General features: G+C 61.1%; 1 protein-coding gene across 6 annotated transcripts; it reads left to right on the top strand.

Annotated features, from left to right (window-relative positions):
- The first annotated feature begins 507 nt into the window (after positions 1-507).
- On the top strand, positions 508-14,098 carry FLYWCH1 (FLYWCH-type zinc finger 1). Of its 6 annotated transcripts, XR_005530898.1 has the most exons (10): positions 508-607; positions 1,421-1,861; positions 2,129-2,590; positions 3,674-4,099; positions 4,221-4,484; positions 7,741-8,004; positions 8,936-9,208; positions 10,608-10,680; positions 13,156-13,429; positions 13,546-14,098. XR_005530898.1 is itself a non-coding variant. In XM_039246694.1 (9 exons), the coding sequence occupies exons 2-9, from the start codon at positions 1,528-1,530 to the stop codon at positions 13,193-13,195; spliced, it is 2,133 nt and encodes a 710-aa protein (XP_039102625.1). In that variant the 5' UTR covers positions 508-607; positions 1,421-1,527; the 3' UTR covers positions 13,196-14,098. The 6 variants fall into 6 exon arrangements, 5 of the variants coding, with proteins under 5 accessions (XP_039102625.1, XP_039102626.1, XP_039102624.1 ...); XM_039246694.1 differs by having other exon boundaries at positions 2,132-2,590; positions 13,156-14,098; XM_039246695.1 differs by having other exon boundaries at positions 10,608-10,672; positions 13,156-14,098.
- Positions 14,099-14,465: the final 367 nt, after the last annotated feature.

Raw genomic sequence — 14,465 nt, 5'->3', positions numbered from 1 at the left:
GGTGGTCGGGGCTCCATGTCTGTCGCACTCTGAGAGGTCTCTGCTTTCACGTCCAGAGGCTAAGGGGCCGGGGAGGAGCTTGTAGGGGATAAGGCACCTCAACCCCTCTTTGGCATCACACCCGACCCCTCTCACGTTTGGGGTGTTGGAAATGTTGAATACTGGCCGTGGCGCCATCAGGTCATGTGTATTGGGAGGGGTCCCAGGAAACAGAATTGCAAACCAGGTTGGATAAACAGGGCCAGGGCAGGGGTCGGGGGGGTGCAGGTAGGTGTCTGGGATCCTTGCCATCGCCTGGGTCCCGAGACGGGAAGGTGAGATGCCTGCTAAGGATGTGATCTTCTTTCTGGACTAGCACTATAAACGGAGGGAGACCCTGCCATCTGCCCACCACCCAGTCCCCCCATCAGACAAAACGGCCACTCCGCATGGATGCACCGGGCCCCGTTTCCAGGCCAGCCCTGCCGTCAGCCTCTGTAATACGTCTTTTCTGCTTCCCCAGAATCTCCAGAATCCGGGAGCCCTCAGTGACTGTGGATTGCGCAGACGCCTCTGCAGCCCCATCCCCCCCCAGCCGAGGCAGCGCCAGCACCGGCTCAGGCACAAGGTCACTGCCCACCTGGGGCCCTGGCACCTCCATGTCCCGTGGTCCAGGCCTCCCGCCCGGGATGGGGGACAGATCTAGTTGGGAGTCCAGAGAGCCCCGCCTCCCAGGGCCAGGCTTCCCCTCTGTGGTGTGCGGAGGGCCAGCGGGTGCCCGGCCCCGGTCTGCCTGGGACTCCGTGTCAGGACGAAGGCCACCGGGCATTCTGAGAGGGTCTGGGACCTGAGCCCGTGTCCCAAGTGCTTGCCTCCGGTGCTTGGTGCTCAGGAAGGCCGGGGATGCTATCCTGGGGGAGGCACAGCCGGCTCCGTGTGGGGACAGGCTCCGGGTCCGCCTCAAGCAGACCCCCAGCTCCGGACGTCACGGCTGTGTCGGCCATCCTGGCGTGCCTCCGGGTCCTCATCTGTAAATCGGGTCAATGAGAATGATCGACGTTCAGAACACGGGGCCAAGTGAAGCGGGGACCCCGGGAAGCCAGCCACCGCGTGCTCAGCACCCTCGGGCCTCTGCGTACAAGCGCCCGGTTCTCGGTGCCTCAGTGGCCCCACCAGCCCCGAGAGCCCTGCATCTGGCAGTTTCCGATGGGAAAGTGGAGTTTGGGAAGGCGAGGTGACAGGCCCCAGGCTGCCCAAGAGAGGAAGGGGCCCGGCAGAAGCACCGCCCCAGGGCTCTCCAGCCCCGTGCAGGACCCTCCCCAGCTTTTCACCCTGGGGGCACTGAGGCAGCCCCGTCTGCCTCGACCTCCACCCCAGACCCGCTTTCCTGAGCCCCCGGCCCGGGGGAGCCTCCACTGATGGATTTTGCCTCCTTCCTTAGGCCGGAGCCCCTGGACTGCCAGGGTCCGTACCAGGGAAGAGGAGCAGGAAGAGAAATCTGTCTGCTGGGCCCTGAGCGTGGCCTGGGGGACAGGCCATCATCCCAGGATGCCCCTGCCCGAGCCCAGCGAGCAGGAGGGCGAGAGTGTGAAGGCCGGCCAGGAGCCGTCCCCCGAGTCCCCTGAGCCAGGGACAGACGTCGTCCCCGCAGCCCCCAGGAAGCCCAGGAAGTTCTCCAAACTGGTCCTGCTGACAGCCTCCACAGAGAACGTGGATGAGGTGGACTCCCAGCCCGAAGGAGAGCACTGTGTCTTGTCCCTGGAGATGTGTGACCCTGACACACTAGCCAGGACCCCTCAGATCCTGCCAGTGGAGGAGCAAGCGGAGACAGTCCAGCCAACCCCCCAGGTCCCTGAGCATAAATGCAGCCAGCCAGACCCAGGTGAGTTCCAGGCCTGCGCCTCTGGCCCAGCCACCTTTGTGGCCCTGCATGCTCAGACATAGGCCCTGTGTCCCCCCTTTCCAGGGGGGTGGCCTTGGAGTCCCATCCCTCCTCTGAGCTAAGCATCTTTGTCTCTCATCACGACTGTCTCAAGCTGGTGTGACGATCTCAGGATGTCATCCCTGTGCATCCCCCGTCATTCCCATCCATGCCCTTGGCCTCAAGCCTTGCTCTGCACCAGCTAACCCTGTCCCCCCTTGCCCTCAGCAGCCCCCACGCCCCTGGAGTTCCTGAGGACCCCTTTTGGGGGCCGCCTCCTGGTGCTCGAGTGCTTCCTGTACAAGCAGGAGAAGGCTGTGGGGGACAAGGTATACTGGAAGTGCCGTGAGCACACTGAGCTGGGCTGCCGTGGCCGGGCCATCACCCGGGGCCCACGGGCCACCGTGATGCGGGGCCACTGCCACCCGCCTGACGAGGAGGGCCTGGAGGCCCGGCGCAAGAGACAGAAGCTGCCCAGCCCGGCCCTGCCTGAAGGCCTAGGGGGTCCGGAGGGCCCTGGAGGCCAAGTGGAGGAGCCACTGGAGGGGGTGGGCCCATGGCTGTGCCCTGAAGAGCCAGAGCCCACCCCTGGCGTGGTGCTGAGCAAGCCGGCCACAGAGGAGGACGAGGGCCTACGAGCCCTGTCGCTGCTGAGCTTGCCCCCCAAGAAACGCCCAACACTGGGGACCGGTGAGTGCCTCACAGCTGGCCTCCACTCTGGGGTGAGCGGGAGCCTGCAGGCCCTTCCCTGTGCCTATATGGAAGTGGGGGGGTCCCTCGTGGCTTTGTAATGTGCTCAAAGTCAACATGACTAAAAAATAAGCATGTCCCCCAAATCGTTAAGCCCATGGGTTACAGCTAGTGCTCCAGAACCAGGGGTCCCAGGGCCTTCTGGAACTTTCTGATGCAGCAGGGTCTGGTGTGAGGCCAGAAACCCGAGTTTTCACAGGCCCAGGTGGTCCTGGAAACCCAGGAGTTTAGGGAAGGTTCGCCCAGGGTAGAATGTTGAGCTTTGGGCCAGGTTCAAGTCACAGACCCACCTTGTGTAGGTTGTTGACTTCAGAATATGTGCTGAAGTTCTGGAGTTTTGGGAGCTCCATCGGGGCTGGGTGCAGCTCAGGAGCAGGGGCAGTTGGGTGTGTGATAGGCGCGGTGGGGGGGGGGAGGGTTTAGGTGGGTCTGGGTTGTGCTGGTGCTGAGCGCCCGGCGCCTGAAGTCTGCTGCGTGGCTTTTACTAGCAGTAAGCGCGAGGTCGTCTCCATCCCAAAGGTTCGCTCCCTCCTGACCCAGGTTCAAGGTTGTAAGGATTTAGGGTAGCTGCTGTCCTGGTACCGAGGGCTGACAGAGGCGAGGTGGGGCATGGAAGACTCGTTTTTCCCTGTGTGTCTTTTACCACCATTTGTTTTCTATAGCACGTGTATGTATTATTCAAAAATTAGATAAAAGTTGCTTACAAGCTCTAAAAACAAGCATGGCCGTGAGTGACTGAGCGCATAGGCTGTGAAGTCAAAGCCGGCTCCGTCCTTCCCGGGTGCGTGACCTTGGATGTGATGTGTAGCCACCGGGATCCGTGGCCACCGCACTGACCATCAGGAGAGGAACCGCATCTCCTCCCGGGTCCTGGGTGGGGGGTCCGTGGGAGTGCGCCCGGGGCCCACGCACGTCCAGCTCAGGGGAAGCTGCAATAAAGGTCAGCATAGAGGAGGAGGCGCTTGGCCCCTGCACCCCCTGGGCCTCTGCTCGGTGCCCTGACCGCCCAGCCCCCTCCCCCAGGAGAACCCCCGCCCCTGGAGTTCCTGAGGACGTGCTACGGGGGCAGCTTCCTGGTGCACCAGTCCTTCCTCTACAAGCGAGAGAAGGCCGTGGCGGACAAGGTGTACTGGACGTGCCGGGACCACGCTCTGCGCGGCTGTCGCAGCCGGGCCATCACCCAGGGCCAGCGGGTGACGGTGATGCGCGGCCACTGCCACCCGCCCGACGTGGAGGGCCTGGAGGCCCGGCGGCAGCAGGAGAAGGCCATGGAGACGCTGCAGGCCCGGCCGGGTGGGCCTGGGGGCCACGTGGACGAGCTGCTCTCCCGCAGCGGGGCCGGGCCCCTGCCGCTCAGCAGAGCCCGGCCTAGAAAGCGCACGAAGGTCCCCCCGGCCCAGCCCCCAGCGCTGCAGGGCTCCCCCGCTGGGGACCAGGACGACGACCTAGGTGAGTCCTTCTCACCTGGCCTGGAGCTGGGCCCCCTCCAGCCATGCTTCTTCGGGTCCAGGGAAGTAGGAGGGGACCCCAAGACCCTGAACTCCCCCCCACCTCTCCCGTCTCTCCCCAGGAGGCCCCGAGTTCCTGAGGACCCCTCTGGGGGGCAGCTTCCTGGTGTACGAGTCCTTCCTGTACAGGCGGGAGAAGGCGGCCGGGGAGAAGGTGTACTGGACGTGCCGGGACCAGGCCCGCATGGGCTGCCGCAGCCGCGCCATCACCCAGGGCCGGCGGGTGACGGTGATGCGCGGCCACTGCCACCCGCCCGACCTGGGGGGCCTGGAGGCCCTGAGGCAGCGGGAGAAGCGCCCTGGTGCGGCCCAGCGGGGGAGCGCAGGTAGGACAGACGCCCGGTGGGCCTAGGGGACAGGCAGACGACCCAGACAGCCAGTCTTTCCCTCTGACCCTTCTACCCCCGCCCCCACCCTGCCGCCGCCTCCCCCAGCAAGCACCCGCCTGTCCTCATGGGAACACTCTGGAAGTAGTTACAGCCGTCTCCCACCTCTCCCAGGCCTACCCAGTCCGGTGCCGAAATCTGTGCAGCGCCTGGTAAACCCCGGCTCCCCCTCCTCTTCCTCCGCCTCTTCCCCCTTTTTTCTTATGAATTTGCAAGAGTTACAGAGAAGCTAATTATACAAGTAGCTTTTGTGAGTGGCTGACACGTGTCTGTAGCAAGCACATCCTACAGACCAAGTGGCTTAGGGGTGGGAGGTGACATTTCTACTCTCCTCCTGAAGTTCTCCAGAAATGTCATGGTCCCTAAGGGACCCGTGACAAGGGTCAGAGCCCTGCTTTTCATCTTTGTCCACCCTGTGTTGGCCTCTCTGGTCGGAATTCCCCTCGTCCTCTTGCTAAGAAGAGCACTGGGGCCCAGTCTGGTCCCCCCACCCGGCTGCCGGTCTGTGTGCGAGGGCCGCCCGCCTGTCCTTCAGGGGCCCGCGTTCCTATGGGTTTCTGAGTAAGTGGAGTTGTCTTTAGCGTCTTCTTGGCCCCGGGGAACGTGGGGGGCTCAGTTACTTAAACGTCAGACTTCGGCGTAGGTCTCAATCTCAGGGTTCGTGAGTTCCAGCCCCGTGTCGAGCTCTGTGCCAACAGCTCGGGGCCTGGGGCCTGCTTGGGACTCTGTGTCTCCCTCTCTCTGCCCCTCCCCTGCTCCCGCTCTGTCTGTCTCCCTCTCTCAAAAGTAAGTAATAAACCTTTTTTTTTTATATAAAGTCTTCTTGGCCCCAAAGTTCCCTCAAACTTGAGATCTGATTTTTTTTTTTAATTTTATTTCTTTAGAGAGAGAGTGAGCTGGGGAGGGGCAAAGAGAGAGTAAACCACCCAGGTGTCCCTGATTTTGTTTCCTTCTGATTCTCATTTTTTATCCCATTTCCATGTGACTGGGTACAGGGGAAGAGGTCGCAAGGCACAAGGAGTCCTCACCCCTACTCCCCCAGGTAACCAGCCGCTCATAGGATGGTCTGTGCCTCTGCTGCTTTCAGCTGGTTTTCAAGTCTCTCGGCCTGCTGACGAGGAGAGCACAGGGGCCCTGGCCACGGCCCCTCCCTCCCAGTGCCCCTGTGGTGGTCTGTCTCCTGTTCAGCAGGGGGGGCAGTCACCTGCAGGGCACCCGGTCCTTTTCCCGAGGCTGTTTTCTCCGCCCTCTGCCCTCAGCAGCTGCTCTCTATGTTGGCCTCATCCGGTGTCCTCAGCACGCAGTGGCCAGGCAGCAGGCGGCCCCAGCTTGGGCTCCCGTCCCCCAGGGGCCCCTCTCCTGGGCCCCTTTCTCTTGCTTGGTTGACCCCCTCACCTTGCTGCAGAGACCCACCTGTGGGGGCCGGCGGGCTCCTGGGCTAAGGCCTTCCCTTGGGCTGTCTGGCCCGGGTCCTGGCCGGCCGCGGCTCCGGGAGGACTGGTCCCGTGCACGGGATGCGTCTTTGCTGACGATTGGGGGCCGCGTCTCCATCCCCGGGATACCTGGCTATGCCGGGGCCTCGGGCCCGGAGACCCAGTCCCCTCCCTCAGCGTGACTCTGCCCTGCTCCTCTGTGACTTCTGCTCCCTGCCCGTTTCCCTCCGTTGCGCCTGTCGGTCGGATGTCCGTCGTCCGGCCTGACTGCCTGGGACCCTCCCTGCGTCTTGTCTCCCAGCCTTTGCCTCTAATGTCTGCATTTCTGATGTCATATCTGGACAACTGTCTGCACTCCATGGCCTCAGGACGGCAGGCCCCGGACTCCTGCCCCTGGTGATGGCCTCGTTTTCCCCACGTGCCCTTTCTCCGTGTGTCTGTTTTGGTCTCTTCCTTCCGGGTAAAGCTCGTCTAGAATGTCGGGTGACCCGTGCCCAGCTGCTGATGCCCAAGGCAAGGCTGACAAGCTTGGGATGTGGTGCCGATGGGGGCCTGCGGTCAGGTGGCTGCGGCCGTGAGTGGCAACTCTGGCTCGAGGCCCCAGGCCTTGCCGCTGCGGGGCTGCAGGCTCGCCAGTGCCCACAGCCGGGGCACCCACTGGGCGGGGTTCTGGGAGCTGCCAGGGGCGATGGGCAGGAAGTGCGGGCCTGCAGGACAGACTTCCACCACCTCTAGCCCTGGGCTCTTTGCTCCCCCAGTCCCCCTGCCCTAGACGCCACCTTCAGAGGGACTCCGCATCCCCGCCATCTTGGGCATGGCCCCTGGGCTCTCGGGTCCTCAGTGGCTTCCCCACCGGGCTGTGACCACATGCCCCCTCTCCCCACCTCTGATGTTCTGGGTGCATCTTTGCTCCAGGCCTGGGGTACTGTGCCTTTGTCACTTCAGTGCATGTTGTCATGCTGTGTCATGCCAGGTCACTTCAGGGCCATGTCATATACCCCATTGCACTGACTGCTGCTGTCCCCGGAGCACAGTCACCCCCCAGACTCCCCAGTCAGTCTCCAGCTCCCACTGTGGTCCCCCCCACCCCGTGCGCCCAGGCACAGCCTCCCTCTGGGTCCTCACCCTCAACACTCCGAGACATGGTGTCTGTCTGCTAGTTCTTGCTTCCGGCCACCGCCCTCAGGTCACGTTCCCACCCACGGGGAGCGGGTGCTTCTTCGGCCCCACAGCTCACCCGCTGCACACAACTTCACCCTGACTCCCATTTCACTCCTGAGCCACATCCCCAAGGGCCAATACCTGTCCCTTCCACTCGGCAAGGACCGCACTGCCGTGTGCACCCCCTTTGCCTGGCCCCGGGAGCCAAGGATAAGTAGTGGTGTGGGAAGGGGCCGCCTTCCTGCAGGCACCCGAGGTGGGGAGACAGATTTCTGCCTTCAGGGCCTCCGCCTCCCCCATCTCCTGCCTCCCTTCACTCCTTGGCTCAGGAACGGAGCCCCTCCCTCCCCGCCCCCCCTCCCCCCGGGGCCTGGGACTAGACTGGGTTTGGGGGAGGGGGCAGGGGACAGAGGATGCATCCTGGGCTCCAAGGCCTGCTCCTCTCCCTGGGAGGCTGTGGGTGCTGAGCGGGCTGGGGCTGGCGGCTCTCATTTCAGGAGCCCTGCTGCTCCGGCCTTGAGAACAGGGGCCCCCATCACCTTACTGCTGGACACCAGGACCTGGCTCCAGGCTCTCCCCCCCCCACTCCCGTCTCTCCCCAGGAGGCCCCGAGTTCCTGAGGACCCCTCTGGGGGGCAGCTTCCTGGTATACGAGTCCTTCCTGTACAGGCGGGAGAAGGCGGCCGGGGAGAAGGTATACTGGACATGCCGGGACCAGGCCCGCATGGGCTGCCGCAGCCGCGCCATCACCCAAGGCCAGCGGGTGATGGTGATGCGGAGACACTGCCACCCGCCCGACCTGGGGGGCCTGGAGGCCCTGAGGCAGCGGGAGCAGCTCCCCAGCCCAGCCCAGCGGGAAGGCTCAGGTGCGGGTGCGGGGGTGCGAGGGTGGGGAGGGGGTGGGGAGGGGCCCGGGGTCCCTGCTGGCTCATCCACCCCTTCAGCCCCGGCGCAGGCCAGAGGTTGTCCCCTGGGATGTTGTGTCCGCCGCCCGTGCCTGGTGGGGCCTGGCCGCCCAAGCACCCTAGTCTGTGTGCCCCCGGCGTGAGCTCCCTGCAGGCCGGGCTGCATCTGGGCTCCCTGCTCGGGCTGGTCTGGCTGGGAGCCAAGCCACTCAGACTGCCAGGGCGAGGGGGTGAGGCGGCACTCCCAACTACAGGAAGCGCTCAGCTCCCGTTTATGGGGGAGGTGACCCCCCTCGGTCTACGGGACCCTCCGTCTCCCTTCCCTGGGTCTCCCGTGTCTGTTTCCTACCTCCTCCTTCACTCCCCACCCTGCCCACCCCCAGTTCTCTGTGGCCACGCAAATGCCAACATAGCATGACTTTTCAATTCAGGGCCTTAAAAGCCTCTGGAGAGAGTTGACTGGTTGTTAGCTGGCCAAGGGAGGGTGGATAAGGAGCCAGGAGGCTCCTGGTGCGGGGCCCAGACCAGCCTCTGCCCTGGGGTGCCCGCCAGCAAGTGTGGAGTCCAAGCGGGGTCAGGAGAGGCCTGCAGGAAGGCTCGGGGTTTGGGCGGCCGCAGGGCCAGGCCGCGCCGGGAAGCAATGAAGCCGTCGGAAGGAGACCGCCATTCGTGCTCGAGGGTGTCCGGGCCACGGGCCCTGGGCCGGCAGCCTGAGCTTCAGTGCTCGGGCCCCATGGCACAGGCAGGTGTGGAGGCAGAGAGCAGGGTGGGTCCTGCGGCAGGATTGCAGGGGGCGGGCTGGCGGGACACAGGAAACAGCCTCCGTCCCTGGCGCGCGGGCTCTGCACCCTGCTTCCGGGGCTCCCCGTTCATGCCGGCCCCTTCCTTCCAGGGCCCCCGCAGCCTCTGGAGTTCCTGCGGACCTCGCTTGGGGGCCGGTTCCTGGTGTACGAGTCCTTCCTCTACCGGAAGGAGAAGGCGGCTGGGGACAAGGTGTACTGGATGTGCCGGGACCAGGCCCGGCTGGGCTGCCGCAGCCGCGCCATCACCCAGGGCCAGCTGGTGACGGTGATGCGGAGCCACTGCCACCTGCCCGACCTGGCGGGCCTGGAGGCCCTGAGGCAGCGGGAGCGGCTCCCCAGCGCGGCCCAGCGGGAGGACCCAGGTGGAGACGGGGCCGGGGGTCGGAGGGTGGGAGTACAATAGAGCCGTGGGCATCGCGTCTCTGGCAGCCCAAGGCTCAGACATCTCAGGGCCCAGGCAACATCTGCACCTTCATGCCCTGGCCTTTCCATCTTTCCAGAGTCTTCTACCTCCCCTGTCCACTGGCTCCTTTTCCTGAACCTGAAAGCACCCCCAGACCTGTCCCATCCTCAAAAACAACTCCCCTTCTCATTCATTCTCTCTCCTTTCTTTCATTCTAAGAGGTCTTCCCTTGTCACGGAGCAGTCTCTCTTGAAAGTCTGATGCAAAAATAGAGATTACTCCAGAAGAATGTACCGATGTCTGTGTGCACAAACACCCACACACACGCACATGCGCACACACGCACGCTCATAAGGCTTTGCCAATAATTAATTTTATTGAACTGAAAATGGGTTCCCTTCACATAAACAGAATATAAAACCAGTCTTTAGGAGGCATTTTTGTGTTTTACATCAATTCACATAAATAATAAGGGCCACGGGATGCCTGGGTGGCTCAGTCAGGTAAGTGTCCGACTCTTGATTTTGGCTCACGGTTCATGGGTTTGGGCCCCAAGTCCGGTTTGGGCTCTGCGATGACAGCAGGGAGCCTGCTTGGGATTCTCCCTCTCTCTCCCCGTCTCCCTCTCCTTCTTTCTCCTTCTTCCTCCCTCTCTTCCCCTCCCCCGCTCACACTCGCTCTCTCCCTCTCAAAATAAATAAACTTTAAAAAAATGATAAAGGCCACATTTTATAAAATACAGAATTGAATCCAAGTTGTATAAAACGACCCAAAGAAATTTGATTTCTGTTCAAAAAACCAAAAACGAGAGGAGATTTGAGAGAACACCACCAGTGGGTGTGAACGAGAAGTAGAAGTCACAGCACACCTGTGGCGCAGTAGAGGGCACCTCCCTTTTTTGGGTAAGTCTTTATTTATTTTGAGAGAGAGCATGAGCAGGGGAGGGGCAGAGAGAGAGGGAAGGAGAGAATCCCATGCAGGCTCCACACTGTCAGCACAGAGCCAGAGGCGGGGCTCAAACTCATGAACCCTGAGCCAAAACCAAGAGTCAGCCTCTCAACCGACCGAGCCCCTGGGTGGACGGCACCTCACTTCCAGAACCTAGTTCCATCTCGATCTGCTTGATGGGGGGGCTGACCGCTGGCCCTCAACACCCCGAGTAGCCCCTTTACCAGGTGCAGGGAGTTTGGGGCATTAGGAAACAGAGTTCCCAATGGCTACCCACATGAAGGGCCTTCCACCCGGATTGCTTTATCCTCGAGGCCGTGAGGTCGTCATCACGAAGTGTCTGCCTGTGGCTCTAGCCGCCTCAACGAGCGAAGAATTACTAATCCACGTTTTCCATTTTCTCCCCTCAGAAAACATGAAACTTCCACCAGAAGTGCAGCTGTGCATCCAGACTGTCCCTCCGGAAAGCCAGCAGGTGTGCGGGTAACGGTGTCCGTTGTCTAACGTTGCGCCACAAGTCATCCCGAAACGTGGTGGCTTCGGGCCACAGAGTCACTGTGTCCCACAGCTTCTGTGGGCAAGATTCAGGCGTGGTTGGGCCAGGGGTTCTGGCTCAAGGCCTCTTGTGAGGTTGGAGACGAGGTCAGCCGGGGCTGCGGTCACCCCAAGGCTTGCGGGGGCCGGAGGAGCCGCTTCCACGGTGGCTCGTTCCCTCATCGTGGCCGTGGGCTGCGGGCCTCCGCTTCTCCCTGTGTGGACCACTCCTCAGAGCTGCTAAGTGTTCCTCAAACATGCCAGCTCTCTCCCCATGACCAGTGTCTGGAAGGAGGGAGCCAGGCAGGAAGGAGGCCGCCACCAACAGACTCACAGTCCTCCAAGTGTGCAGGAGCCCTCGCCGGGACAGGCGAGTCCCGGCCCCGAAACAAGACCCCAGAACTCTACAAGGACTGAATTCCCACCGAGTGTGTCATCTGTTCACAGTGCGATGAAGCCCGACGTCAGGAGCACAGAGAAAGTTGGGACACTCGTAAATGTGTGACGAACAGCACACGCCTGAATGACCAGTGATCTGATGGAGAGATGCCAAGGAAAGTAGAAAATAGCCCAAAATGAACAAAACGGAGGCACAGCCCAAACGCGTGCCCGTGGCAGAGCCGGAGTCACAGGGAATCTGCTCTAAATACACAACTTAAGAAAGATCTCAAATCATTAACTTGAACTTCCTCATGGGGACCCTGGAAAAACACGAACGAGGCAATCCTAAAGCAAGCAGGAGGGAGATGATAGGGAATAGAAATTCATGAAATCGAGGAAAGTCGGTTCTTTGAAAGGATCAACAAAATTGACAAGACTTTAGCTACTTCACCCCCAAATATGTTTGGTTTTTAAACATAGGGAAGACGGGGGCGCCCGACTGGCTCAGTCAGAGGAGCGTGGGACGCTTGTTCTTGGGCCTATGAGTTAGAGCCCCGTGATGTATGTAGAGCTTACTTTAAAAAGTCTTTAGGGGGCACCTGGGTGGCTCAGCTAAGCACCCGACTTGGGCTCGGGTCATGATCTTAAGGTTCATGGGTTGGAGCTCCGTGTCAGGCTCTGTGCTGACAGCTCACAGCCTGGAGCCTGCTTCCCATTCTGTGTCTCCCTCTCTCTCTGCCCCTCCCCACTTACAGCCTGTCTCTCTCTCTCTCTCTCTCAAAAATAAACGAACATTAAAAAAATAAAATATTTACAAATAAAATAAAGATAGGGAAGATTCAGATTATTAAAATCAAGAATGAAAGGCGGGACACTATCGCCTACCTCACAGAAAAAAAAAACACAGGCGTGTGTGTAACACGCACACACACACAGACACACGGATTGTAAGGGAAGGCTATGAGGCCAGCCAGTCTGGTAACTCAGATGAATGAATGCATTCCTAGAAAGGCAGGTACCAAGTCTGACCCATGAAGAAATATGAAAATCCGAAGACCTGTAACGGGCAAAAAGACTGAATTAGTGGTTTTAAAACTTCCCATCAAGAAAAGCGCAGGCCCCGATGAGGTCGTTGGTGGCCACTACCAAGCACTGAACGAAGAATTCACACCCGTCCTTCACAAACTTCCTCAAGGTAGAAGAGGAGGGGCAGGACTTTTAGGGAGAGTGGGGGTGCCATCGAAGTGGCTATGGTCTTGGACACACGGCTGCGGGGCCTTAGAGCCCGTCGCGTTCCACACTCACAGGGCGGACACGCTGGAATGGGAACAGCAGCTCAAAGCTGCCTCAAGAAAACAGGAAGGAAGCCACGGCGACTTTCTGACCAACGTCGCACCCCATCCCTCTTGCTTCACTCTGTTCCTTAGAAGCCAGTCGCCACACGAGGCCTGCGCTGAAGGAAGGCGTCAGGCTCCCGCACCTGAAGGGAAGGGTGTCAGAGGACTTGTACGTGATTTCCACACCCACCGCGGTGATGAAAGGGAACTTCTTGTTTCTTGACAAAGATTCTTGAAAAGGCGACGCACCGGTCCCCAGGGACTCCGGAGCAGGAGGTGGGACTTCGGTGCCTCTTCCGGAACACGCCACTGTGGAAAGCCAGGAATTCCCAGACTGTAGGTTAGGAAGCATTCTCTCATTTTAAAGGAAACGGTACAGGGGCGCCTGGGTGGCTCAGTCAGTTGTATCCAACCTCGTTTCAGGTCATGATCTCACAACTCCTGAGTTTGAATCCCGTGTCGGGCCCTGTGCTGATGGCTCAGAGCCTGGAGCCTGCTTCCCATTCTGTGTCTCCCTCTCTCCCTGCCCCTCCCCTGCTCACTCTCTCTCAAAAACAAACATTAAAAAAATGAAAGGAACAGTACAATGCATGCATGTGTACATGTATAAAAAGATCTAGTTGATGGTTATTTCTAGGGAAAAGGAAACCGTATCTGCTTCTGCCGCATTTGGATGTTTATAACAAACGTGTTTCTTTGTCACCAGGAAGGTGAACGACATGGAACTGCACAGTGAGAAGCAGTGAGGCCCGTCTCCTCCACGGGGACCTCGTGCTGCCAGCGCCACGGATGCTCCGAGCCCACACCAGACCCTGGCATTTTCCACCCGTCAGATTTTGCTTCACAAAGACTCTTCCACTCTTCCAAAGCACTGGTGGCCTTCACGCTTCCTCGAGGGGCCTCCCAGAAGGAGGTGTCTTCGAGCCCTGACGGTGTCTTCGAGCTGGCAGACGAGCGCCAGGAGCCGGCAGCCTGTACATGTGGGTGATGTGGGGAGAGGCCCCCACCCAGGAAAGATCCAAAGAAACATCTTTGTCACAGAGACCCCCCCCCCCCGCCCCTCCGCTCGGAGCCTCGAACACCCATCCGTTTTCAGAGCACGTGACTTGGCCGAGGACTTTCCAGGCCGGTGCGGCCCTGCTGGGCCAGGGCGCCTTTGGAGAAGTTCCTGCTGCTTCGGGCTGAGCCTCCCTGCGTAGCTCCGGCCTCCGCGGGTGTCTTCTGGACAGGGCCACGTGGGCCTTTGCGCCCCTCGGCCACCTGCCGCAGGGCCGCAGCCCTCGCTCCTGGCAACACAGCAGAGGCCAGCCTGCACGCGCTGTCACGCTCCCTCTCCCGTGCTGTCTTCCCAGGGTCCCGATCCCCGTGGCGGGCGTCACTGCCGGCAGTGGGAGCCAGCCCGGGTGTCCACTGGGAGACACGACCGGGCCGGCGGTGTGTGGATCGCCCGCGTCTGTGTGATGCAGGAGAGGCAGAGCCGGATGGCAGCGGAGACCTGCCCCTTCTCCCGTCCGGGACGGTGGCGCCGCAGAGAGCCGCCCGGCGGTCCGAGGAGCAGACAGTATCCGGCTGCAGGACAGCGACAGCTTGGGACCCCACTGCCCCTCTGCTTATACATTTCCCGCCAATAAACCCTGTTTTATATCTCACCGTGTGGAACTGGTGTGTGCATCCTCATCCCCTTGGCGACAACAGTTGGCCACCATGAAGCCACACTGTCTGAGCGGCACGTGTCGGGAGGGAGGGAGTTTGGCTGGGCAGCCCCAGAAGAGTCCAGATGCCAGCGGGACCCAGGGCGGGAGGCGGTCCTCTGGAGCAGTGGCTGAGGGGCTGCTCCAGGCCTGCAGGGGGCACTGCAGCCCCTGGTGTCGCCCCGAGGGAGGCCTGAGTCTCCGCCGCCGCCTTGGCCTCTCACCCCCAGGCCTCTGCCTCGTTCGCATGAACTGAGGGACGCTTAAACTGGAAATGGCTCCCCCAGAGGCCGGAGCAACTTAGACCCCCGATTTAGACCCTGGC

Source organism: Hyaena hyaena, unplaced genomic scaffold, assembly GCF_003009895.1.
Source record: "Hyaena hyaena isolate Hyena2069 unplaced genomic scaffold, ASM300989v1 scaffold_285, whole genome shotgun sequence".
NCBI classification, from domain to species: domain Eukaryota; kingdom Metazoa; phylum Chordata; class Mammalia; order Carnivora; family Hyaenidae; genus Hyaena; species Hyaena hyaena.
Note: the sequence above shows the minus strand (reverse complement) of the source record. Positions and strands in the feature narration are given on the sequence as shown.